This window comes from Lichenostomus cassidix, chromosome 2 (assembly GCF_008360975.1).
Source record: "Lichenostomus cassidix isolate B80296 chromosome 2, HeHo_3.0, whole genome shotgun sequence".
Classification (NCBI taxonomy): Eukaryota; Metazoa; Chordata; class Aves; order Passeriformes; family Meliphagidae; genus Lichenostomus; species Lichenostomus cassidix.
In genome coordinates this window covers 92,034,997-92,059,314 of record NC_139482.1, presented here as the reverse complement: position 1 = coordinate 92,059,314, position 24,318 = coordinate 92,034,997, and the positions used below count along the sequence as shown (strand labels likewise).

General features: G+C 39.5%; 1 protein-coding gene across 5 annotated transcripts in view; it reads left to right on the top strand.

The window, feature by feature from the left end:
• Positions 1 to 24,318, top strand: part of CARMIL1 (capping protein regulator and myosin 1 linker 1) — a 190,218-nt gene that overhangs the window by 133,699 nt on the left and 32,201 nt on the right. For all 5 annotated transcript variants that reach the window (XM_085052394.1, XM_085052395.1, XM_085052396.1 and 2 more), the window contains exons 23-29: positions 664 to 757; positions 2,853 to 2,951; positions 4,632 to 4,760; positions 5,029 to 5,160; positions 9,417 to 9,592; positions 11,542 to 11,629; positions 14,353 to 14,502. In XM_085052394.1, the coding sequence (XP_084908520.1) occupies positions 664 to 757; positions 2,853 to 2,951; positions 4,632 to 4,760; positions 5,029 to 5,160; positions 9,417 to 9,592; positions 11,542 to 11,629; positions 14,353 to 14,502 (868 nt within the window). The remainder of the gene's footprint in view (positions 1 to 663; positions 758 to 2,852; positions 2,952 to 4,631; positions 4,761 to 5,028; positions 5,161 to 9,416; positions 9,593 to 11,541; positions 11,630 to 14,352; positions 14,503 to 24,318) is intronic.

Here is a 24,318-nt window from a genome sequence, read left to right as displayed (position 1 = left end):
AGCCAATTTATGTTCTCAGAGTTTAAATATAATTTTGACTCAAGACCAAACTCATATCTTTAATCTCTTATTGCAGCAGATGGACAAAGCTGCAGAAATATTTTGCGAGCAAATAAGTAAAATGCAGGGAACAATTGTTAGCATAAAGCAATGTGGAGATGCTATGCTTGTTTTGTCAGCTTTTTATTAAAAATTCAGCAAGTGCCTTCAAATTGCTGTAAACACAAGAAGTTATTAAACAGTAAATTTCTAAAACTCAGTCTCTTAGTTGCTATCTGTCTATTACTGAATATTTCCATTTAGTCTTAGATCTGATACACTTGCCAGCAGCTACTGGTACTCCCTGTTTTGTGTAGATATAGGAAAAATATCTAACCTTGTGCAGAGAGGTTCAGAGGGGAGCTAGGCCTTCAGTCAGCAGCCACTGGGCATTGACCGTGTGAGTACTTTTCAAAGTCTGCCTCTCTGTCTAGTGGCAAAGAAGAATTAACAGCAAAAAAGAGCATGCATGCTTCCAGCTATTCCACTTAAAAAATGTGAAAAATACATTCTGAGCACCTTTCACGGACAAGCTAGATGCACTTTATTTCTCGCTGCAAGGTTATTCTTATGAAGAGATACAGAAATTAGGTTAACTTTCACAATCAATTTCTTTTTCTTTAGGAATTATACATTGAGATTCATGCCTATACCGATGAATGATGCTTCCCAAGCACTCAAAACAAACCCTGAGAAAACAGAAGAGGCACTGCAAAAGGTATTGCATATGCCACTAGTGAACAGAAATAAAACCAGCAAAAATATAGTAATTTTAAGTGACTGAGACTTCATGCTTGGCTGAATAAGAATACTATGCTGGATTCAGGGTTGTTTGGTTTACATAGACATATACATGGTAATCAAATGCTGCAAGAGCTTTTTATTCCAAAGAATGCTGGGAATGAAGGCTGGTGGAATACAATGGTGTATTGTCAAAATATCATAACTAAGTAAGTGCAAGCTAGACCTGGTATTGCTGTGTGACTGACTGTGAAAGGGAGAGTGCCAAACTGCATGTTTATTACATATGTGCTTGTGCCAAATGTTTGGAATTATTGGTGCACATTTTTTATATTGGCATAAAAAGTGCAGTTAGCTCTGTACGAGACAAAGGATGCTCTTTAATTTGAAGGAGGATGAAATCAATTACTGCCTGTGTTTTATAGTGTACATATAAAATTCACACACTGTGTTGCCCTAAGTAAGCAACTGCACCAGCATGTTCTTTTGGATGAAAAGGTGTTGACAGTATCTGTAGCTGTTCCACTTGCATGAGTTATAAAACTCCCAGCTGAGTTTTATTATGGTAAATCTTGCAAGCTCCAAATGAGCCTCCTGCTCAATCAAGAAGCATACATTTCACATCTCTTTAATGAGTAGTTTTCCTTCAGCCAAGGTAAGGTCATAAAAGCCTTATAAACAGTTCTTACAGATAACTGTGATTAGAAAGCAAATATCTATGATCCTTATTTTCAGTAATTTGGGTATCACAGGGAGAAGTGCTGGTAGTTAGTACCTTTTTCTTTGATGGATGAAAATCACCTTAATTCTGCTTTTAAAAATCTGCTTTGTGGGGGATGGACATATTTCTTACATCTAATTTAATATAATTGGCTAGGTTCATATTTAGACTGATAGATGCATTTCTGAAAGAAATACTGTGAAGCTTCTGGCCATGGGGATTTAAATTCTACACGTTAATTAGGCACTATGTACAAAGAGCATTTTCTTTTATTCACATCAAAGTTGCTAAAACTGTTAGACCCTGAGTTTAACACGTGTGGTTCAGGCTTTCTTTGCACAACACATGGAATTCCCTCCCAGAAAAGGTAACAGTGTTGAGAGTGATGCTGTGAACACAGCTGATTCCCTGCAGGTAGGAATGCCTGCATGGACTGAGCTCTCATGCCTGGTGCCAGGACAATTGCACTGACTGATGGACACAGCAGCCACACCCCTGAGCTCCTGAGCACATTTTCCTTGGGGTGGGCAAACTGGATAAATCCAGAGTTACTCTGGGGCATGGTCAGAATGTTGCAGTTCTTGCTGCTGCTGGTTTGTAAGACCATCCCCACTGATCTCTGCCTCACAATCTGCTGGCCACTCCACCTATCCTTTTCTCCCCTCTTTTTTTCAAACCAGATCCATCACCTTTTATGAACCTTAAACAGTTTACTAATAGTTTGTGTGTTTTTTGACTTCACTAAGTTTGGTAGAGCAGCCATAAAGTTGGCTGATGGTAGGTGTTCACTGCTGGTGACAATTGTGGTGGGCTGTAAATAGGAGTCACTTGTCTTTGAAGAGCACTTCTGCACTGCTTAGCCTTAACTAACACGTGAACTCAGACTGCACTATCACTTAGACACTTTTATGTAGTTTATTTTCTCTTCAGACATTGCTATTCAAATCTGTGTCTTTGCAGCAGGCCAAAGACATCTAAAGGAATTAATCAAATATCTTGAGTCGTCATGATCTCTACAACACATAACAGTTAGAGTCCCTTCAAATATTTCTCAAACCAGGATCTAATCCTTTGTCAGCATAATTTGCGAAATTGTTCAAAATAGAAGACTCTTTCAGAAAACACTGGCAAAAGCACAATGTTTAACCATGTTTCACTAGTTTGTGAGTGAATTAGCCAATGGGGTTATTAAGCATTGAGACACACAAAATAAAGTTTGTAGATAATAAATAATTAGGTGGTTTTTCTTGTCAGTCCCCAATTCTGACATGGCAGCAAAATTGAAAGCAAATTACAATGTGACGAGTCAAATCAGTTTCCTAATCTGCTCTTTTTTTCTGCCCTTTTTTAGATAGAAAACTATTTGCTTCGTAATCATGAGACCAGGAAGTACCTACAGGAGCAAGCATATCGGCTGCAGCAAGGCATTGTCACTAGTACCACTCAGCAGGTGAGAATTTGTCACTTACTAGACTTCTCAGTGCCTAAAATCTGCCTGGGGGGGGAGTTCTTTTTCATTCTGAGTACTTTTAAGATGTGCCTCGTGGGTTATACTGTTTCCCAAGAAGTGATAATCATCAATGACAATATGTTTAGAAGGAAAGCATTTGTGAGAGGGAAGTCTTCTATAGTGCAGTACCATGTAGAGAAAGACTCAAGCTATTACCAAGTAAACTACTGTTGAAACTAGGAATAGTTTGGTTTGCTTGTCCTGTACCTGTGTTATTAAAATTTAATGGGACAGTCTTTCATTACTGGAACCTGAAATTGGACTCTAATCTCTTGAGAGAGAACATGGTGTATGGAGATACACTGGAACTAAAAACTGCAAGAGCAATTGTTTTGTTCTAGTAATTTATCTGTTCCAATGCCACTCCTCCCCCCAAGTTAATATCTCTATATCAAATAACTTTAGATATTTTTATTGCTTGTTGGTTTTAGTTGTGCTTTTCTCCAACACTACATACACATCCAGTTTCAGGAAATGTAATTTTTTGTTATTTTGAAATAAAGTTACTCATTTCTATATTAAATTGTGTACAATAAGGATGGATTTTTAAAACAGTTTTAAAAGAGAGCTGGAAAAGACTCTCTAATATGGTAGAATTGCATTATTATTCCCAGAATGTATTTTTTTTTCTGTCCAGATGTCCCAGTGAGACTTTCTACAGTCTAATAATTAATTAGCTTTTTGTACATGTGAAAAAAGGAAAACCACCCAAAACCCTTTGAAGAGGAAGAGTCATGTGGACCCAAAAAGGACCATGCTGTGAAATTATTTCAGTTCTCATTGCTAATGATGTAAGATGCTAGACTTTAGAGGATGATGCTTGCATTCAGATGTTACTTCAAAATGTCAAATAGCCAGTTCTAATGTATGCTAAGTGGGCTGATAAAGACTTTTAACTATTATATCTCACTGCCTCATATATCTTAATTAAAGCTGACTATGTGTCAGGCATTTTTAGTGGTTTGTCTTGTAAGATACAGATATACCACCTGCCCTGCATTTGCAGCATGTTGAGTGAATTATCTTGTGGGTACAGATTAAGTTCAATTTATCCCACTGTGAAATGTCTGATGGAAACTTCTGCTTTGATAGTTTTAATTCCCTTGCAACTAAGAATATTTACATTTTGAAAGAGTACTGCAGAAGCGTGCGCAGTTGCATTTTGCTTAGGCTGTAGAAGTCTCTGTGTGGTGACAGGGCTTTCTTTTACTGTCTGAACTTCTTAACAGTTCAGAGACGTTTAGACCTTAGTCTTAGGTATATCAACAACATTTTCAGCATTAAATTTGCTCCGAAAATCAGAGTTACTCTTAAACAGGATAACTTGTTGATTATTTGCAGTTATGCTGGAGGTAACTGTGGGGGAAATATTCCGCAGCATTTATTTTTTCTGATTGTAAAGTTTTATTTATATTTGCAATGTTCAGGTGTGTCTTCATGAGATGTAGTTCTTTCCTTCAATAGTATTGACATACTTCCAAGGTCTTGTGTTTTTCAAGGTTGGTATATTGTCACTCCTAATCTCATCATGCTACTATTGATTTTCTACCTGGACTGGATTAAGGTTGTGTTTAACCAACGTTCTGATGTTTTATCTTTTGTTTTCTTTTGTTCAAGTAGATGATTGACAGAATATGTGTAAAAGTGCAAGATCATCTCAACTCTTTAAGAAACTGTGGTGTGGATGCTGTACAGGAGGATGTCAAATGTGCAGAACGGCTTATGCGGGATGCTAAGAACTCCAAAACAGTAAGCCTTTCCCAGCATGCTGGTCATGCTGAGAGCAGTTCTGTGTGTGCTTGCAGCTTTTCTCCTTTTGGGGAGTGAAAATAATGATGTGTCACAAAAGAGTGTTTTCTTTAGATGAAAGTTTTCTTCTATAGGCAGAATTCAGAGTGATAAAATAATTCTGCTTTGTAGACTTTGATTTAGCTAAAGACATTTTCTGCTATTTGTCCTGGTTTGAAGACAGGTAGTGATGAGCCTGTTTTCTGAAGGTACTCTTCCTGTCTTACAGCTCCTACCAAATCTGTATCACCTCGGTGGAGCTTCTTGGGCAGGAGCAAATGGTTCACTCTCCAACCCAATCCAAGAGACACTTGAATCCATGGCTGGAGAAGTCACAAGGGTCGTGGATGAGCAACTTAAGGTCTGTGGATAGAGATGCGTTACCATCTCTCACATTCAAGAATAACTAAATCTGAGGTTTTCTGTTGTAAAAGCCACACTTCGTTTTTCTTCTCAGTAGATTTGTGTGTAAGCTAGCTGTGTTTCCATTATTAGTTTCTTATAACTTCGGGCCTTATTATTTGGATTTTTGCCCATTTGGAATAAAGTAAAAAGTTGCTTTAGTGTTTTCAGTGGGAAGAAGGAGCATATACTGTTTATTATCATCTTTTTTCATCTGCTAGAAGGGGAATACTAATCAGTTGCTCCTTCAACACTTTATGAAGGTGTTTCTTAAGCACCCTAAGAAGCCTCATGCCGTGGAGTAAAGTGCACAGTAGTTAAGGAGTCCCAGTGGAGTGAAAGCTGATTTTTTGTAGACTTCATTGTAGATTTTTTTCCTCAGTAATCACTTTTGAACCTGATGCGGGATTTCCAATTTACTGTTTGACTTGGGTAACTTGTGTGTAGCACTGAAAGTGCCCAAATAATTGGTACAGGCAGCTTCACAGGAAATCTTTTCACAAGATGCCTGTCAAAACTCAGTTCTTGAAATAGATGTCATTGATCTGTAAATGTTCTTACCTGCGTCCTCAGCCAGCTCCTGCTCAGAAACTTAAACCTTCAGTTATGTTTACTCTTCCTATATAACAAGCAAAGAAGAGTCATCCATATATCATGTGCAAAGGTACCAGTCCAGGAAGAAGACAAAGAGGAGAAATTTTACCGACAGTTGGGATCTGTACGGAAGCTGATGAATTTGAAAATATGGCTCTGGGGCAGCTCAGATCAACCTCAGTTTATGACTAAGCTGCTTTGCCTGTGTTCTGTTGTATTTAAACACTTTACAACCTTCAAATTCTTTGATCTTGCAGTTGAAACATGAAAATGCTTCAGTCAGTGGGAATATAATGAAGAACAATAATAATGCCATATTACTAATTACTTTTTTGAAATTAGAAAGTTAATGAGGAGGAAAATGGTGCTCTATTTTTAGTATGTTTCTCCATTTCCCCATTATATGAAATAAGGTGAAGATTTCTGCAGACATGAAAGTGATTTATCCATAAGATTCTTCCCAGTGGAACTTCTAGGGTATTATTGGGACAGGAATAGTCAGATCAGCCCTTCATGCTGGGCTCATGCACTTATAAATGTTCATCTTGGAGAGTCTTATAGAAGGGAAAAAAAAGCCTCATCAGCATTTGGAATATTCCTGAGTTAATGTGTCTTCCATTTACACATTTACCAATTTATAACAAAAGGCACTTCAGCTCAACCATTCTGACTTTTACATTTACTTCTGATTTGTGTGGCATTCAAGTTCAAGTGGCTTACAAGAAACTATAAAGTCAAAATGCGCTTTGTACTCCAACATTTATTTTTATTAATTTTCACTTAAGGTGGAAAGGTTTTCCTTGAAGTTCTATGGCTGGAGGAGGAAGTGCTGAACATGGATTGGGATTATATTTTCCCCAGTTGTTTAGGTCAATTCAAAACATCATAAGCAATTTATTATTTGTAAGGATAGATAAGAGAGCTCACATAAGGACAGTTCTTTTTGTAATTGTTGGGGAAAAAACATCCTGTGTGCTGTAAGAGGAGTTTTGACTTTTAGTTTCCATAGCAACCAGAGCCTGATTCTAAAAAGAAGTTTGGAAATTCATTACAGTCAATGAACATTGTTCGGGTAAATAAGAGACTTTTTAAGTTGTTTTTTTGGGGTTTTTTTGGCTTTTTTTTTAAACTCAAGGAAAGGAAGTGCAGTGAAGAAAGAGTAAGGAAAAATAATGTTTTGGAGTGAGTTGACTTGACCAAAGGAGAAATTATAGCAAGACCCTTGCCTTTTTCTTCTCCTGCTGGTGTCACTGTGGACACACAGAACCTGGAGATGCTTTATTTGGTCAGCAAAGGCCCGAGGGAAAATAAGCAGGACAAATAAACAGGAAAATAAGCAGGAGTCTACACAAACACGATTGTTTTGTGGGAGCAGGAATGCTCAAAATACTCTTCTTAAATTTTGTCCTAGTGCAAAGGGTTTGTTGGCTCCATTACCTGTTCCATTTTTTGTTTTGATATCGCCATACTTTTCCTTATCTTTCTCTTGAATGTTCAGATTCTTTAATTGAGGGCAGTACTTTCTTCTCTTCTTTCACCTAGTGAGTGGTACTTGTAGCCTTGTGACTGAAATGTGTGTCCATTCACAGTCAATATTGGTAACTATGGCTTTCCATCAGTGAAAAGTGTTGGGATGGAATTAGGAGGTGAGGAAAGGTTTCTGTAGATACTTTCTCTAGATAATAGTCATGTGAAATCAACGGCTAAAATCCACCATTAAAGGAATTATGTTCAGTTGTGCAATTAAAGATAAGATCCAAACTCTATTTGACTTTTAAATTGCACATTCTCTCTGTTTTGAATAAAAATTGGTCTTGAAAATCTCAGGAGAAGTCTAGGTTTTTCCTGCTACTTCCCACTGATGCCTTCACGCAGCATTTTTTCACATGATCATTTTAAAAGATCATGCTTAGACTGCAGTTGTAATTCAACATAGCACGTCCATCACTTTCATGATTGCAATCCGTCAGTAACTCTTGAGAGGCTAAGGAATTTTTTCACAGTAAACTACACAATTGCACCAGTGAATAAATACCATAGGAAAAAACGGATGTGTCAGGAACTCTCATCAGTAGCCTACCTGGCTCAGTTTTCTCTAGCCCTAATCTAGCCCTAACTAGATTAAGTTCTTCATCCCCCATGGAGATATGGCCACAGAGGCTTAAAAGTCTCTTCATTAGTTATGCTGCCCCAGAATCTGCTTGAGGATTGAAGGAGGGAGTGTGGGAAGAGTTCTTAAAGTGCACCTTGAGAAAGTGCACCAGAAACAAGCTTTATTATTAGCTATAATGGCAGTTGTCCCTTGCAGCTGTAAATCAAATGTTGTAACGATTGGACTTTCCTGTACACTGTGGCTGCTTTATGTTGCTTTGTTGTTTTTTTTTCAATCTGTAAGAGCTACAGACTGCAAGATGCTGCTTTGAATCATTGAAATTATTATGCAGCAGTGGTGTTTTTTTCTCGGTCAATGTCTACATAAGAAAATTGTTAGTTATGGTAGAGCTGTGCGAAGAGATAAAAGCTCTGATACAATGGAGTTGAATCTGAGGTTACTTACCTGTGGTGTGGGTTTGAGAAGAAAAAGGATGTCAGTAGAGTTTTCAAGGGGTGCAGTTCTTATTTTTGTACAATTTACAAATGCCTGGGTAAGATCTGGGCTTACCTAGTACACTGTTCCAGTTAAGCTTTGTTTCTTTTTTTTTTTTTTTTCATTTGTCAATACCTTTTTCTGTTTGTTTATCAACCCTCAGTCTTAATGGAGACAAGTTGGCCCATTTCAGTAAACTGGGCTCTGGTCTGTTCCTTTCTTTTTCCACCCTTCTCTGGATTTTTCCTGTGTGGGTGACCATGCACTGGAACAGGCTGCCCAGAGCATGTGTGGAGTCCCCTCACTGGAGGTATTCAAAAGCTGTCTGAACACAATCCTGTGCCATGTGCTCTAGGGAAATCTGCTGGCACAGGGAGGTTGGGCTAGATAACCTTCTGTGATCCCTTCCAACCTTTTATCCATTGTGTGACTCTGTGTGAATAAAAATTGTTTGCTACACCTAAAGTTCTCTGTAGATTTACATGTATATAAATTGGATCCATATATTAAGGGTTTGCATGCCAACTGCAGATCACACTTGTAGCTACTTCTTAATATTCAGCTGGTATATTCCAGCCATGTACAGCATGCTGAGTGCTCAGGAGTCTCCCTTCTTCATTTACTGATGCTTCTTACAAATTGGCAGGACTGGAGCATTGATGAAAATTGGTCATTCTGGGCACAATTTAGAGGGAAGGCAGCTGCAGCAGAGCATCCACTGCAGTGGTGGGTGCACAAGGGAAGCTAATTTGTTCTGACAGTTAAACACACAGAGATGTAAATGTTTCATATTTGAAAAGGCAAACATATACAGTTTGTGGGTCATTTTCAGAACAAGTGTGTTGATTCTCAAAGCTATATTTTGTAAAATGTCTTATATTGCAGCTGGACGCAAAATGGATCAGAAAGCAGGAAGAAGAATTGTAGAAACTACATGTCTAAAAGTGTCATAGTGCTATTCACCAGAGTAATGTTGCCTTCCAGCTAAAGTAAATCCCAATATCTAATGTTATTTTTTGCTTACTGTGCTGCAGACACTGCTTGAGTCTATGGTGGATGCAGCAGAAAACCTTTGCCCAAATGTAATGAAGAAGGCTCGCATCCGTGAAGACCTCATTGAGGCCAGCACTGAGAAGATTTCCATCCCACGCACTTTTGTGAAAAATGTCCTCTTGGAGCAGTCTGGAATTGATATCCTCAATAAAATTAGGTACTTTAAGAGACTAATCTAGCAAAATAGGAATTTGAATTTTGGGCTTGCATGTATGTGTGTTTGTGTAGTAGAAGAATTTTGGAATTCTTTGGTGACTTACAAGAAACTATATTGCGGCGTTCAAAGAGCAGGAAATTGTCTGACAGGTCTGGGGAAGTTAGTTCAGGTGATTCATATATTTGGAATCTCTAGGGATGTTAACTTAGATCATTAATGCATGTGCTCCCTTATTTAGTGAAGGACTTGGTTTATGGTACACAAATAACATTTTCATGGCTGATACTTTTTAAAAAAACTTTATGTTCTCACATAACATTGAGTTAATGTAATAGAAGGAAATTGCACTCTTTGCTTTGACTGGTAGTAGTACTTTGTCTGTTGTTACATTTGGTCTTGTCCTATAGCTGTAGCAATCACTTTGAAACTTTGTGTGGGAGTTGTGCCCAGCAGACAGATGTGCTTAGAAAATGGAAACTTGCGTATACAAACCACAAACCTGGAGCAGAAACCATTACCCTAAATAACTCTTAGTTTGTCCTTTAAAAAAAGGAGGATTTTACCTGATCTTTAACTGATCAGGTAAAATCCAGAGAATATATTTACGCAGTATAATGTGGTTGACCTGTACTGGAACATTCTGAGTTCCTTTCTGCCTGATGCTTGAAAGACATGACATTTTGCATTGTGATGCTAATACCTTCGAAGAAGAAGAAAACAGTAAGACTGGGGAATTAATTTTGCAGGGTGCAGCAAACAGGCAGGAAAAGGTGTTAAAGACTTTAGCTATGCCTTCACAATGTTTTGAATGGCTTAGGAAGTAAGTTTTCTTCACTTCAGTCCTATCAAACAAATCTTGGCCCCCAGACAATAATATTGCCTCTTCCACTTGTAGAAGCTGGAACTGTCAGTGTGACCCTTCCTGACTTATATTATTTGAAATTAATGCCATTTACTGAGGGAGATTCCTTTACTCTCATTCTCTTCCCACTGTGGCTTGGCCACAATTCTGCCTCCCCATGAATTGCATTGCCTTTCCAAGTAGTTCCTTACTTTTTTCTCTGGGCTCTCTGTGGCAGTAGTGCTAGCCCCAGACAAAAATAGCTTTGTTAGTCCAGTGCAGCTCAGTCCACACATCAAAACAATGAACCAAAATCATGTCACTTGCTGGCAAGTGTCAGTTGAAAGAGCTGGCCTTGAAAGCATAGAGGCAGCAGAGGTGGAGCTCAAGGCTGCAGCTCGGGCAGTCGTGCTGGTTAGCTCCAACCCAGCTGCTTTCCACAGGCAGAGCATTTGGTGCTGTCACCAAAGATTCCAAGGGAGCAACGCAAGGAACACATTTCCTCAGGGGGAGTTACCAGTGAAACCTAAGTTCACTGTGCAGGTGTGGTGGTGTTCCACATGTCTGTGCAGTGGAAATGGCTGACAAGAATTGTTGAGACACAAAGTGGTTACCTTGAGCAAAAGAGGAAGCAAGATTATGTTGGCATTGGCTGGAGAACCAACATTATACACTTGTCCTTACTGGCAGACTAACACAAAAAGGAATTGAGGAAATGAATGGATTGTAGTTGTTCATGGTGTTAAACAGACAGCGCTGTTCCTAATCCCATTCATCTGAGATTCATGTTTGTCTGACTTCAGTGGAGGAGTGTTCCTTTCTGAGTTTCACTTCTTATTTTTATTCAGCTCTCTTACCAGATGTTTTCATTTCATCTCATGGAAAACTGTTAGAAGCAGGTTAAATATGGTACAGAGGCTCCTGTGTTTATTGTGTGATTCATGAGTTTATTTCTGAAACCTGCAGTCATGTATCCTGACACCCTCTAATGTTTTACTTCAAATAAAATGACAGCACTGTGGATAATCGTCACACTGTTGAATGGGTAATAAAGATGAAAATCTCCTCCTTGAATTAAGAAGTTCTCTCATTTTTAATCCTCACACAGCGAAGTAAAGCTGACAGTGGCTTCTTTCCTGTCTGACCGAGTTGTAGATGAAATCCTGGATGCACTTTCCCATTGCCATCACAAACTGGTGAGTTTTTTCTTGGTTGATATCTAATCTGCCAGATCTTAGCAATGCCATTTACATTTATAACTTGTTCAGTTTCTCCTTTGACAGCTCTGTTTTGAAATTGGTCTTATTTTCGTTGACATTGTGACATCTTTTGAAATGTGATTTTGGGGCTCTTGCCTCTTTGCTTTAAGAGACATGCAGCCTTGGAAGAAATTGTGTTATATATTGGTCCTATTATCTTTTGAGCTGTTGTCAGATCTAGAACTAAAAATGCCATCAGGAGGCAGCTTTGAGTCATCAGTTAAGAACAGTGCCTCTGTTTATCAAGGTGAGAGTATAAGGGTTGTATAAGTATCCTGCTCATGAAATGAGAGGCAGGATTTCATTCTTTAGAATTCTTTGGGCTCTGCTGAGACCTTGTTCCCTGAATGAGTACATTTTGGGATTACCTCAGAAATGTAGGTATCAAGTTTGAAGAGAAAGGAGTAGGAATGTAGGAAAGGAAGCATTGTTACTTGAAGGTGCTGAGCTGTTGGGAGGGACAGATATTTATTATAGAAGTACTTGCCTCATCAAGAGTAGAAGAAATAAACAACTGTGTATCCACAGAAAACTTTTTTTTGCTTCTAAGGCAATGGAGCTGTGTAAGGACAATCCAGTACTCTTTTTTTTTTTTTTTTTTTTTTTTTAAGGAACTTAGTGGATGGTCATTCTGATTAAAGTTGCTCTTCATTTCTAATTAAAATTTCTCTGGCTTCAACTTGCAGTCATAATTTTTTTCAGATGCTTTTCTCCACAAGATAAGGGAACCATATATATTTCTCTTTATTTCCTCTCTGTGAAAGTCCTCACACACAGAAAACAAATCACTCTTTCTGCCCCTTCTCCCCCTTTTTTCAGTAAAAGACTAAGTTATTTGAGTGTGCATCTTAGTAATACAGAGCAGCATTGTGTCAAGGTACAACCTCTGGTCTCTGGAGCTGTGCAGCAGCAGCAGCCTGCTGTGGGAGAGACCACATGAATGAGCTCCAGTTTGTCCTGGAGGAGGCTCAGCTGGAATGAGCAGTGACTGGGCTGTTTCTGTCCAGTGGTGTTGCACAACCTGGACATACCCTGATTCCTGCACAGTACGTCATTTTCTCCAGCCTTTGAGTCACTTCACTGAAAATCCTCTGCAATTTTTCCAGCTGTTTAAGGAGTTGCTTTTAAAATTGTGGTTTCCAGAACCAGACAGACTATTTAGGTGTTTTAACCAACACTTTTCACAGGAGTGAAATTGTTTTTCTCCTGATATTACTTATTCCTTGTATTTACATAGCCAAGAATATAAGAATTCCATCCTTTTGTTAGAGTTTCAGTGATAGCTCATTTTCAGGACAGGGTTTGCTAGACCTCCCTCCCACTAAAGGCTTCTGGACACTTGTTGCTTTTCAGGATTGTGAAACTGGCTAATTGCCAGTGCTCTTGCTTCCTAAGGAATGATTGACTGTACATTTTGGTGTCTGTTGATTTGCTTTGTGATCCATTTTGGCCTGCATTATTAACATGTCCCTTTCACCATTTAACTCTGCCATGTTTCTGTTAGCTGCAGGTGCATTCAGATATACAGCACTGATGAAAATATAGAGGAGTACTGATCTCAGAAACACTAGTAGAGGAGCTCCTGTCTAATTTGACATTGTTAATCTTCAACTGACAGCTGCAGTCTGAGAGCTGGCAGCTCATTCTTAGTACAGCAAAGATTAAATGCACTGATACAGTTCTCAGCCAGCTCCTTAAATTGGAGTGTCATGTTCTACTAATTCCACCACCCACACATCTGTGTTTGTTTCATTGGCATAGGATTGTTTGAGGCAACTTTGAAAAATAAACCTTGTTTGACAAGACCTCAGTTTGCCTAATGTGGTGATGATTAGCATTGATTATTATTGCAGCTATTTTCATGTGCTTGAAGATAAATCCATAGCAGCTCTCCAGTTGCTTCTCCTAAGCAGACACCAGATTAAATGAGCTATAATTGACTCAGGTCATCTGTTTACCTTTTCTAATGGCCAGAAAACTGCAATCCACGGGTTGTCCCAAATTGTGCTGATGTTAAGCAGTGGACTACAGCTCTCCCTAGCTGCCTCTTTGAAGACTTCTGTGACTAATTGATTTGGGATGGCTGATCTTCAAATATTTGCTTTTAGCAGATGTTTATTTAATATTCTCTCCAGTTATCAAAAGAGCTAGAAAATATTTCTTCATTTTCATGACATCATGAGCCCACTCCATTCTAACCAAATACAATCCAGGGTGGTTTATATAACATTCTCTGTGGTCCTAGTAACAGTTTTTTCTCTGCAGGTCTAAAAATAGACTTTATTGTTGTTACAGCTTTTCCCTATCTATTTCTTCAGTGAAACAGAACTGAGGTATTTAAAGCTGTCTTACTTTTGTGAGTAGCGGATTATAACGTTTTGGCCACTGAATAATTATGAAAATTATATTGGCTGAAATTGTACATGTCTTTGTGTTTGTTAATTAAAAAAAAATGGTTCAAGAAAAAGCTTCCCCTCCACACTTTCATTTTCTTTGTAAAACAAACCCAGTGTGAAGACTAACCAACATAACTGAGTTTTTGTCTTGCACTTGGTCTTCCAGGATCTCTGATCACCAAAATTCTGTAAACTTTCCGGTTGGTTTCTCTTTGTCTTTTTTAAGTTTGACTGGTGTGTTCTTGTCTTTATCTTTCTCTCCAGGCTGATCATTTGACCAGGCGTGGCAAACCACTTCCACAGCAAGAATCACTGGAGATTGAGTTAGCTGAAGAAAAACCCACAAAACGCTCAATGATCACAGTTGAGGAGCTGACAGAGATAGAACGTTTGGAGGATCTGGACACTTGTATGGTAAGACACATTCCACAGCCCATGTGGTTGAGTACACAGGTAACTGGAGGGAAAAAGGCTTTTCAGAATATCATTCAGCAAATTCATGGTATCAGGAAACTGAAGTTAGGAACTGGCTTCTAGAAGGAATAAATGTTAGCTTGGAAGATTTTGTCTGAAGTGCATATTGCTGTTGAGCACAGGAAAAGCTTTTCCCTTTTCTTCGCTTCTTTCCTTGTACCTGTTCAAGGACCTTTCCCTTGCATACAGTGCTTCAATCAACCTAATACACTAAACACCTCTTCCACTGGGCACAGTTTCACAGGAATTCAGCTGAGGTTATAAACTGGACCATGCTATCCTTTGACATCATGCTGCTTTCTGCCTTTGTCTTCCTTCTACTTGACATGGATTCCTTTCACCTGTGACAAAAAATATTTCTGCCTGGAAGTTATGTTACTGACCATGATTTATGTGTGACTTTATAATAAAGATGGCTCTGTGCCTTATCATCATCCTTACAAGATGTGAACCCACATGATTGCAAATAAATGGGTTTCTAACTGTTTACAATCTCAAATTCCCCTCCGCCCAGCTCAGTCTGGTGAGGAACTTTACTGTGGACAGGAACTGTAGGAAGTGCTTCTCTATTACAAATTAGTCAGACTAATAAGTGATCACTCCTGCAAAGGATGAGCTTTTTCCTCTGCCTTCCTACCTGGTTCCTTGGCCATGTGCTTTCACCGGAAGCTAAAACAGCAGAAAAAGTGATTGCAACTTTTTGTAGAAGGTTTGTTGATTTAGCTCCCTGAATAGCCATACTGCAGTCAGCACAGAAGGAGCAGCAGGGCTGCTGCAGCAGCAGCTATCTGAGTTGGTCTTACTTAGCTATAAAACAAAAGCACACCTTTGTTGGAAATACCAGCTTAAAATAGGTTTTCTCTCCCTTCCAAATCTCATGTTTCACTGAGAGTTGATTTGATACAATATTTGTCTGAGAATCACAAATCAGTGTGAGGCTTGTGGTGTTGACTACATCATCTAGTTCATCATGGTACTATCACATTCCAAAAGCTTTCAGTGGCCAACATTCAGTAACCATTTTGAGCCCTAGCTCCTATGAAAGAGACATCCCAATAAAATATGCGGCATCTGAACACTGTACCTGTAAGTTAGTTTTTGCATGCTGGCTTCATATATAGAACACTAAGCTAAGGGCTCATTTTGACACCCCACCCTCTGTCTTTAAATTTATTCTTGCAGCCTGTTAAGGATAGTAATACTGAAAACGTAAAAAATAGCTCCTGTCTTTATCTCATATCACCATGGTTATATGAAAGCATCATATCACTCTGCTGTTTTTTTCATTTTGGCCATATTAAAAGAATGGAAATGTGATGATGCTTACACTCTCTAAAAAATGCATTAGATGCTAACTGTACTTGTCTTCAGAAGTGTTTATATCTGTCTTCATTCTTTTCATTCACCTTTATCTTGCACAGAGATTCAAATACCTTTGTGACCCAGATTCTCATCAATATCTAATTTCTGAATAGAATGAAGCATCAAATAAACATGAGACAGTAATCTTAATCAGTGCTAAAGAATCCATTTATTAAAAACTGTAACCCATATTTGGGAGCTGCTTTCTGCATCTTGACTGCAAATGATGTTGATTGCTGCTGTAAAAATAGATAAATACATGAATTCATAGAATAGTTTGGGTTGGAAGGGACATTAAAGATCATATGATTCTAGGGGTAGGAACACCTTCCATAAGACCAGGGGTTGCTCAGAGCCCCATGTGGATGCCCCATCCAGTCTGGCCTTGGACACTTCCAGGGATGGGGCATCCACAACTTCTCTGGGCAGCCCGTTCCAGTGCCTGCCTCATCACACTCACAGTACAGAATTTCTTCCTAATACTCTTATCAAAATCCACCCTCTTTCAGTTGAAGCCATTTCTCATTTTTTCTATCACTACATGCCCTAGTAAAAAGTCCAGCCTATTTTTAGGTCCCCTTTAGGTATTGTTGTAAGGTCTCTTTGGGGCCTTTTCTTCTCCAGGCTGAACAACCCCAGCTCCTTCCTCTTGTCTCTATAGAGAGGTGCTCCAGCCCTCTGATCATCTTCATGGCCTCCTCTGGACTCAGTCCAGCAGGTCTGTGTCCTTACTGGGGACCCCAGAGCTGGCCACAGGACTCCAGGTGGGTTCTCACAAGATAGGAGTAGAAGGACAGAATCCCCATCCTCACACTGCTGGCTGTGCTGCTTTTGACACAGCCCAGGATACAATTGGCTTTCTGGGCTGTGAGTGCACAATGTCAGGTCTTGTTGAGCTTCTCATCCGCAAATACTCCCAAGTCCTTATTCCCAGGGCTGCTCTCAGTCCAGTCTCTGCCCAGGCTGTGTTTGTGCTTAGGATTGCCTCAGCCCATGTGCAGGAGTTTGCACTTGGCCTTGTTGAGCTTTAACCTTGACACAGTGACATGGCCCCAAAAGGCGATACAGGGATATTTACTGAGCTTTTTGCAACTAAAAGCACCTTAAGAATGAATCTGCTGTATGTAGTTAGTAACTTCAAAGACAACACTTTCCAAATGATTTATTTTAGCTATGGGAAAATCCTACAGATTCCAGATATTCTGCTGAAAAACTTACCCTGATTTGTGGCAGCCTTTAAGTGTCATGCAAGTATTTGTGTGGAAATGAGGAACCTTCTTAAAGGGGCATCAGTGAATGCTTTATGAACTGGTCAGTGCAGGACACAATATGTTGCTGCGCGATTTTACTAGAAAGAGAGGCATATGGTTTTACAAACTATAATTAGGAACCTAATTTCTTTTGATTATTTTAATATTAAATGAGAAGCAGCTATTTAGATCTTACTTCCAAAGTGACATTTGTCCAGGACAGTGCCTTGCTTGGTCATTAGAAATCCCTAAGCATTATGAAGTGTGATTATAAAGTACATCTTAGCCTTTTGATTAGATGATGCACCTCGTTGTGTGTTATGCAATCCTCAAACCTGAAACCTTGAATTGCAGCTTGGTATTATGTTTGTTTGGGAGCCTAATCTCCTATAGCCAAAGAATTTGGAATGTAGGATGAGTCTGATTGTGTTGGTGGGATGCCAGAAGAAACTCTCCTATTCTAAGCCCAGCCTTGCACCAGGTAGCTGTCAAGGTGTCTTGGGAAGAAGAGATTTTGAACATGTAGGAGAATCACTGAGCTTGGACCACTTGAGCTTGGTTTGGGGCAAGCTGTTTCCCATTTGCAAAACAGGATTTGTTTTTCAAACTCCCATTATTTTCATCAATTCTTTGTTCTTGTTTTCTTTAGCAAGCCTGTCTGTGATCAGTATTCTGACTGGGGTGAACTATAGAGCAGCATATTGTTATTTACCAGCTTCCCTTGAAGCTGTATTTGAACAGTGTGGGGAAAAACTGGATCTGGATTCACATTTGACTGTGGTTGCAGGTAGATTGTGTATCACTGAAGCTATATGAAAGACTGTGAGTGGGGTGGATGGGTTGGCAATAAAATGTTTATGGGCTATTTGGTTTTATACTTGGATTGAAGGTTAAACACAAAAGTTTGAAACACTTAGACTGGCAGCCCAGGGGTCTGAGACCTCCGGTGCTGGTGACAGACTGAACAAACAGGCACTGTTTCAGGGCTTGCCCACCTACTCTCAACCAGGGTGCAGAGTGGCTGTGGCTGGGAGGATTTGCCTGGCAGAGTAGGAATTTAGATATGTATAAAAAACACAGACAAGGCAAAATTAAATATCACAAATGGGCTCACAAAATGCACTACTGAAAAACAGGCTTTTAAATGTTATTTCTAGTATTTTCTGTTTTGTGCATTAGAACTTCCTAAATACCAAACTGTGCAGTTAACCCTTATTAGCTTCAGCTTAGGGTAGGTTTCTCATCCAGCCTTTCACAGTGGCCTGAGAGCCCATAATATGAAAGACTTGTCAGTCATACCAGAATTTGCCAGTGTGTTAAATGAGTTGTGAAGAACACTGGGAGCAATTGAGTGGTCCAGCGTAGGACGTGATTGCTGGAACATGGCGCATCCCAGAGTTTTGGATCTCCCTAAGCTGCACTACAGTAAATTGATGCTTCCTTAATCTACAGCTGTCTGAGCTGCCTGCATTTAATTAGAGCTGCATTGATGGTAATAAGTCATTAGATAGAAGTTGCGTGCAAGTAAGATGGAAAGAAAAATCTATGCAGAAAATTACTTACTCCTCTCAGATGAAAGGAAAAGCCATGGCCTCCTTTTCAGAGCTTAGACTCAATCATGAATTAACTTCATAAAATAGTATGGTTTGCTAAATTTTTCTGTGCATATATGATGAGTGTGACACATATTTAACTCACACATGCATTTTAAAACTAACTTTAAATAATGCACCCTTTTTTACTGAGACTGAATATCATGTGTCTTGCTATGTGTGATCGTGTAGGTAGATACTAACAGATTTTAATTTGCATAATGCTTCTAGTTGTACTTTGTTCTTTCATGTGCATTATTATTTTGCAGAAGTAACAGATACTAAATAATGCTCAATGCCCCACCAAAAGATAATGGAGCATCTTTGTTAGATTTTGTATAACAGTTATTTTTTTAAAGCTGCTTAATTTTTTTGAGCTATCTGAATGTTATTTTGGCTTCTAGAAAACTAAATAGAGCTCATCAGAGTTTGAGCCACTGTTTAAAGATGTTTTGAGAGAAATAGCTTTTCTTTAACTAAAAATCCATGTACCCCTCATTTTTTAAAAATCTGTTTCAGCAATATGACTTTATTACTATAGGTTGTAACAAGCATACCGCCAGGATAAGTATTGTTTTTAGAGCAAAGAAGGGGTTATTTGTGCTATGAAGAGGTATGGTAGGAATTTGTTTGAAACATGTAAAGGAATGGAAGGTTGCAAAACAGAAGTTTGCCTGTAACTCTTCTTTAAAGCATTTCAGTGTAAGCTTGAAACACGTGGATGGTATGTTTTGTTTGAAAAAATGTTAGTTGCTAATAGGAAAGGACTGCTTGTGATGAATATTGAGTCTTAGCCATTTCTCATCTATTCCTGATTTTAACTACAGAAATTGTTCTGTGCCATTAGTGAAGGAAAGTTTAAAACAAAATCTCATGAGCAATATATTAAAATTCTTTATTGAACAGTAGATTTCACCTGTACAGTAGAGAAGAAAATTTGCGGAAGTAGCAGAACACTTGTAGACTGGGGGGTCTATGTTTTTCCTGTCTAGCCATTGTCAAAGACTTACCAGATTAGTCCAGTATTCAGGTGAAGACTTATGACCTTGTGTGCTCTGAAGGAGTGTATGGATCTCCGTGTTTTCAGAGAAAAGGAAGAAATGGCACTCGCCAAAAATAAAATTATTAAAACAAGCAAACAAATAAAAAAACCCCACCACCTGAAAGCTTTTCTCCCCTGCCCCCCCATCCATAGCAAGTTAGAATTAAAACAACAGAAACCTCTTCAGTTGCATTCACTGGCAGGAGAGGATCATGGTACAGACTCAGGAACATGTGCACTGATACTGTAGGAAGAAAAACTAAATAGAGATTCTCTGGTATGCCCTGAGTTACTACCACATCTGACACTTGCTGCTCTCTATTTACCTGCAACAGAATTGTCTCAAACATAGTGAGTCAGCTTTTTGGATGAAAGACTGAACTCCTACTGCAGTAAAACCACGGTTCCTGTTGGACTCCATATGTTCTCCTGCACTATAAATAAAGCTCCAGCTCTGTGACTGACTTAATCCATCAAAAAAAATTTCTTTTTTTGCTGAAATGAGCATTTCCACTGTCCCCTGTCCACAGTTCACACTTTCCTGCCCACACCCTTACACTTGTACTGGTGTTCACACAGCCCCACAACAAACTGGGTGTGGGAATTGATTCAACTGATAATTAAGCTTTTAACAGAGGATTTCTTTCCCAGGTTAGTTTATAGCCCAACTAGTCCCCTGGCTGAGTCCACAAAACAAATCCTGAGCGGCAGGAACAAGCAGACAGGGATGAGGGCAAAGGCAGCAGTCTGGATGAATGCTGGATTAAATTGATTGTGACACTTGAGTTTCTCTCTTGTATGCATTAGCAGAAATGGGCCTTTGATGTGCAGTAAATACAGCACTCTGTGGGAAGCTAGAAACTGGCATTATGGTACGTGAGAGTATTCTTGGCTTCTGAAAAGGCTCACAGGCATGCAAGCAAATCTACTTTAGTGGGAGTCCAGTCATACTTCTGACTCACCCCGAACTAGGACAGTTCATGAAAATATCGCCAGGAATAGCAAAGCACAGTGCCAGGGTCCTCCTTAAGCCTTTCCCTGCACATGCAGTGCTATGGCTAGAAAGTGCCATACAAAGGGAGCCAGTGTGATCATTTGTAGAACATGTGAATATCTAGTTTGTCTGCAATTTGTGTGTTATCCTCATTAGCATTATGAATACATTAATTTTAATAGTGAATATTTATTACCTATCTTTTCCTGCATTCGTCTATATGTAGTTTTGCAGCATCCTCACTGCCCTTACCCATGTTTATTCAATTATTATTGTTACATGTATAGACTACAGAGTACAGGCTTGTGAGGGGTTACATGTTCCCAGCTGAAGCACTCTAAAAGAAATCTGGCTTTCAATGTCTCTTCTTGGTCTCTAAATGGAAGGAGGTGATGGATAATTTATATATAGTTTGTTTTTCTTAAACCAGCTGAGATTTCTTAGAGTTCAAAGCTTTTACTCAAAATCTAGGGTACATTTTTGGTACAATATGAAGTAAATGAAGAATGTGATAAACGCAGAACAGCACTTCATGCTTGTTTAAGAAAAAAAAAGTAGTAGTATAAAATTGGAGATTGCTTTCTTCTTAGGTTGTTGGAAGAACTGCGGAATGCAGCTGCTGAGTATTCTGTTGGGGTGGTGACACCTGTACCAGGCACTTGTGTCCCATAATGTTGGTGCCTTAGCAGACACAGGTTTGTGTTGGGGGTGGAGAGGAGGGTGTGCAGTTGTCATGAGTTAATCTGGCAGGCAGCTGAACACCACACTCAATCCCCTGCAGTGGGATGTGTGAGAGCATCAGAAAAAAAGTAAAACTCACGGTTTGAGAAAAAACCACTTGAAGAGAGCAGAAAAAGAAGGGGATATAGTAATAATGATGAAAGACTATACAGCACAAGTGATGCATCATGCAGTTGTTCAGCACCTGCTGACTGATGCCCAGCCAGTCCCCAAAGAACAGCCACCACCCCCTGGCCAACTGCCCCTGGCTTTATAGTCTGACCATGATGCTATATGGTATGGAATGTCCCTTTGGTTAGTTGGGGCCAGCTCTCCTGGCTGTTCTTGTGCCCCCCCACTCTCCTTGCTGGCAGGGCTGTATGAGAAGCTGAAAAGTCCTTGATTTAGTGTAAGCACTGCTCAGCAACATTTAAAAACACCAGCATGTTATCAACACTATTCTCATGCTAAATCCAAAACACAGCACTGTACCAGATACTGGGAAGGAAGTTAACTTGTTCCCAGCTGAAACCAAGATGGTATTTACATCCTTAGTGGCAGTAATTGTCTTACTGAGTTTCCATCATTTCATTTCAAGAAAAAGCCACATTGATAGGAGAGTTCAGAGTCAAACCACTCATTGAAACACTGGTCTTGAGAGCTGAACTTCCCTACAGTGATTTTAAGAGGGAGTTTGTCTGTGGCAGACAGAAAGGTGTTGAACGTGTAGCTGTGCAGTCTGTTGGTAGTGCCAGCCTCTGCTAGCAAGAATTTGAATGCCCAGGCTGCCAGCAAGGCATCTCAGCAGACACCAGCTAGCTGTCCCAGGCTGTCACAGCGTGCTGATGGACACCCATCCACCACCTGGGGAGAGAGGACTGTCCCTACCTCCCTCTGCTTGCCCATTCAGCCAGCAGCAGGGATCACCCAAGAGCTCTTTTACCTGCCTCAGGTAAAGTTAACAGGTTATGAGGGCAAAGCCCTTTTGCACAAGTTGGGTCAGGGGGCACTCCTGTGATTCCCTTTGCCAGCAGGGCCACGGAGTCAGTTAATGTTCAGCACAAACATACAGAATCATCTTCCCACAGCCTCTGCTTACAAGAACCTTCTTGCTATTTCCCATGGAGATCAGCAGGAGCTTCTTTGGAGTAGTTCTTGGCAATATCTCTGCTCTGGGGCCTTTGGCAGAGGCACAACAGCAAGCAGCATGAGAATAACCTCTGATAATGCTATTTCTGTAGCACACATCTCTCTGCAACCATGTGTTGCAATTCAGTTAGTATCTGGCAAGCTGACCTTCTCAAATCGTTGAGTTTTCTGTATAGCTTGTATGGTCCTTTCTGCTGCTTTTTGATTCTTCCAGCATCTCAGATGAGTAACTTGGCATGAGGTACTTATGTGTGTTGTCTGGGGAAATCTTGTTTACTCTGAAATCTGGAGAGCCTACTGAAAATAGCACAAGCATGAGTCTCTCTCACTAAGAGTGCTTCTTGGTTCTCTCTTCACCCAGAAGAACATGAGGCTTGCCATTTTTTGCTGTGCAAAACTGATACTTCATATTGCAGGGATAAAGAATAGTTCTTCACAGGAAGAGGGAAAAGAAAGTCTGTGTTAGGGCAGGCAGTTACAGAGTACCACTAGACTTTGTTATATTTTGTCAAGGAAAAGTAGGTTAGGATGAGCTGGGTTTCCAGAACAGGAACCTCAGAATAAATAAAAAAATAAAATCAAGCATACATACTGCCAAGAGGGTAGAAGACAGCTTCCAATTAATCAGGTGTCATCACTGCTGTCATTGACAATAGTATCACACAGCCTCATTCATAAATCTATCAGGCTTCCTCTCAAAACATCTTTCTGTTACACTAGAGGAGAACTTGGAGGTGAACATGCTTTTTTCAGATGTTATTCAGGTCAGCTTAAGCCTCGTTACAAAGTGGTGGATATATCTCTGCAGTGAGATCTTAGATGAAGTTGCTGTGAATTTTTGAGGTCAGTAGTGGCATGATTGGAATAATAATCCAAAACCAAAAGCACTTAAATAGGTGAAAGGATCAAGTATGCAGATATTAAAGAGAACTACAAGGAAAGAAAAAGAGAGAAAAACAAAGAAAACTCAGGTTAGTTTTACTCAAAGCTCATCAGAACCTCATTTTACTTCGTACAGTTTAGCTCTGAGTAATTTCCAATACTGTGGTATTTAGATACTCCTGGGAGGTTTGTGTCTGTACCGTCAGCACTTAATTCCATGCTTGTGGGTGAGCAGTCCTGTTTAGCAGGGCAGGCATCTTCCAATCCTTTCATGGTGTTTCTGTCCTTCCTGGGTTCATGTGCAGCCCCATGACTGTCTGACCAAGCAGCATTATTTAGATCATATATCACACTTTAGTTTCATCACTGCATAGATCAGCTTTTGATTTTGGCCATCTTCTCTTGGGTGAATAATGATTGACATTTTCTATCAGTTTGTTTTAGAGAAGAAATTCAAATACTCTACCACAGTATTTCTGTTTCTCATACAGGATCTTAGAATATTTGCTAGTTGCCTGTCAAGATATTTCCTATTTTCAACAGGAAGATATCTTGATATAGTATAGACAACACTTAAAATTCAGAAAGTTGGGAGGGATTTTTTAATGTTTTCGTTCACAAAATATGTTTTGAAGTGTCTGGGGGGTATAAAGATTTACTGTGCATGCTGGAGAGATGTCTGGAGCAGTCTTCCATGAGGGAATATAAACAGCTCAAGTGTGCCTGGGTTTTCAAGAGTAAAACTTCCCATCATAATTCTGAGCA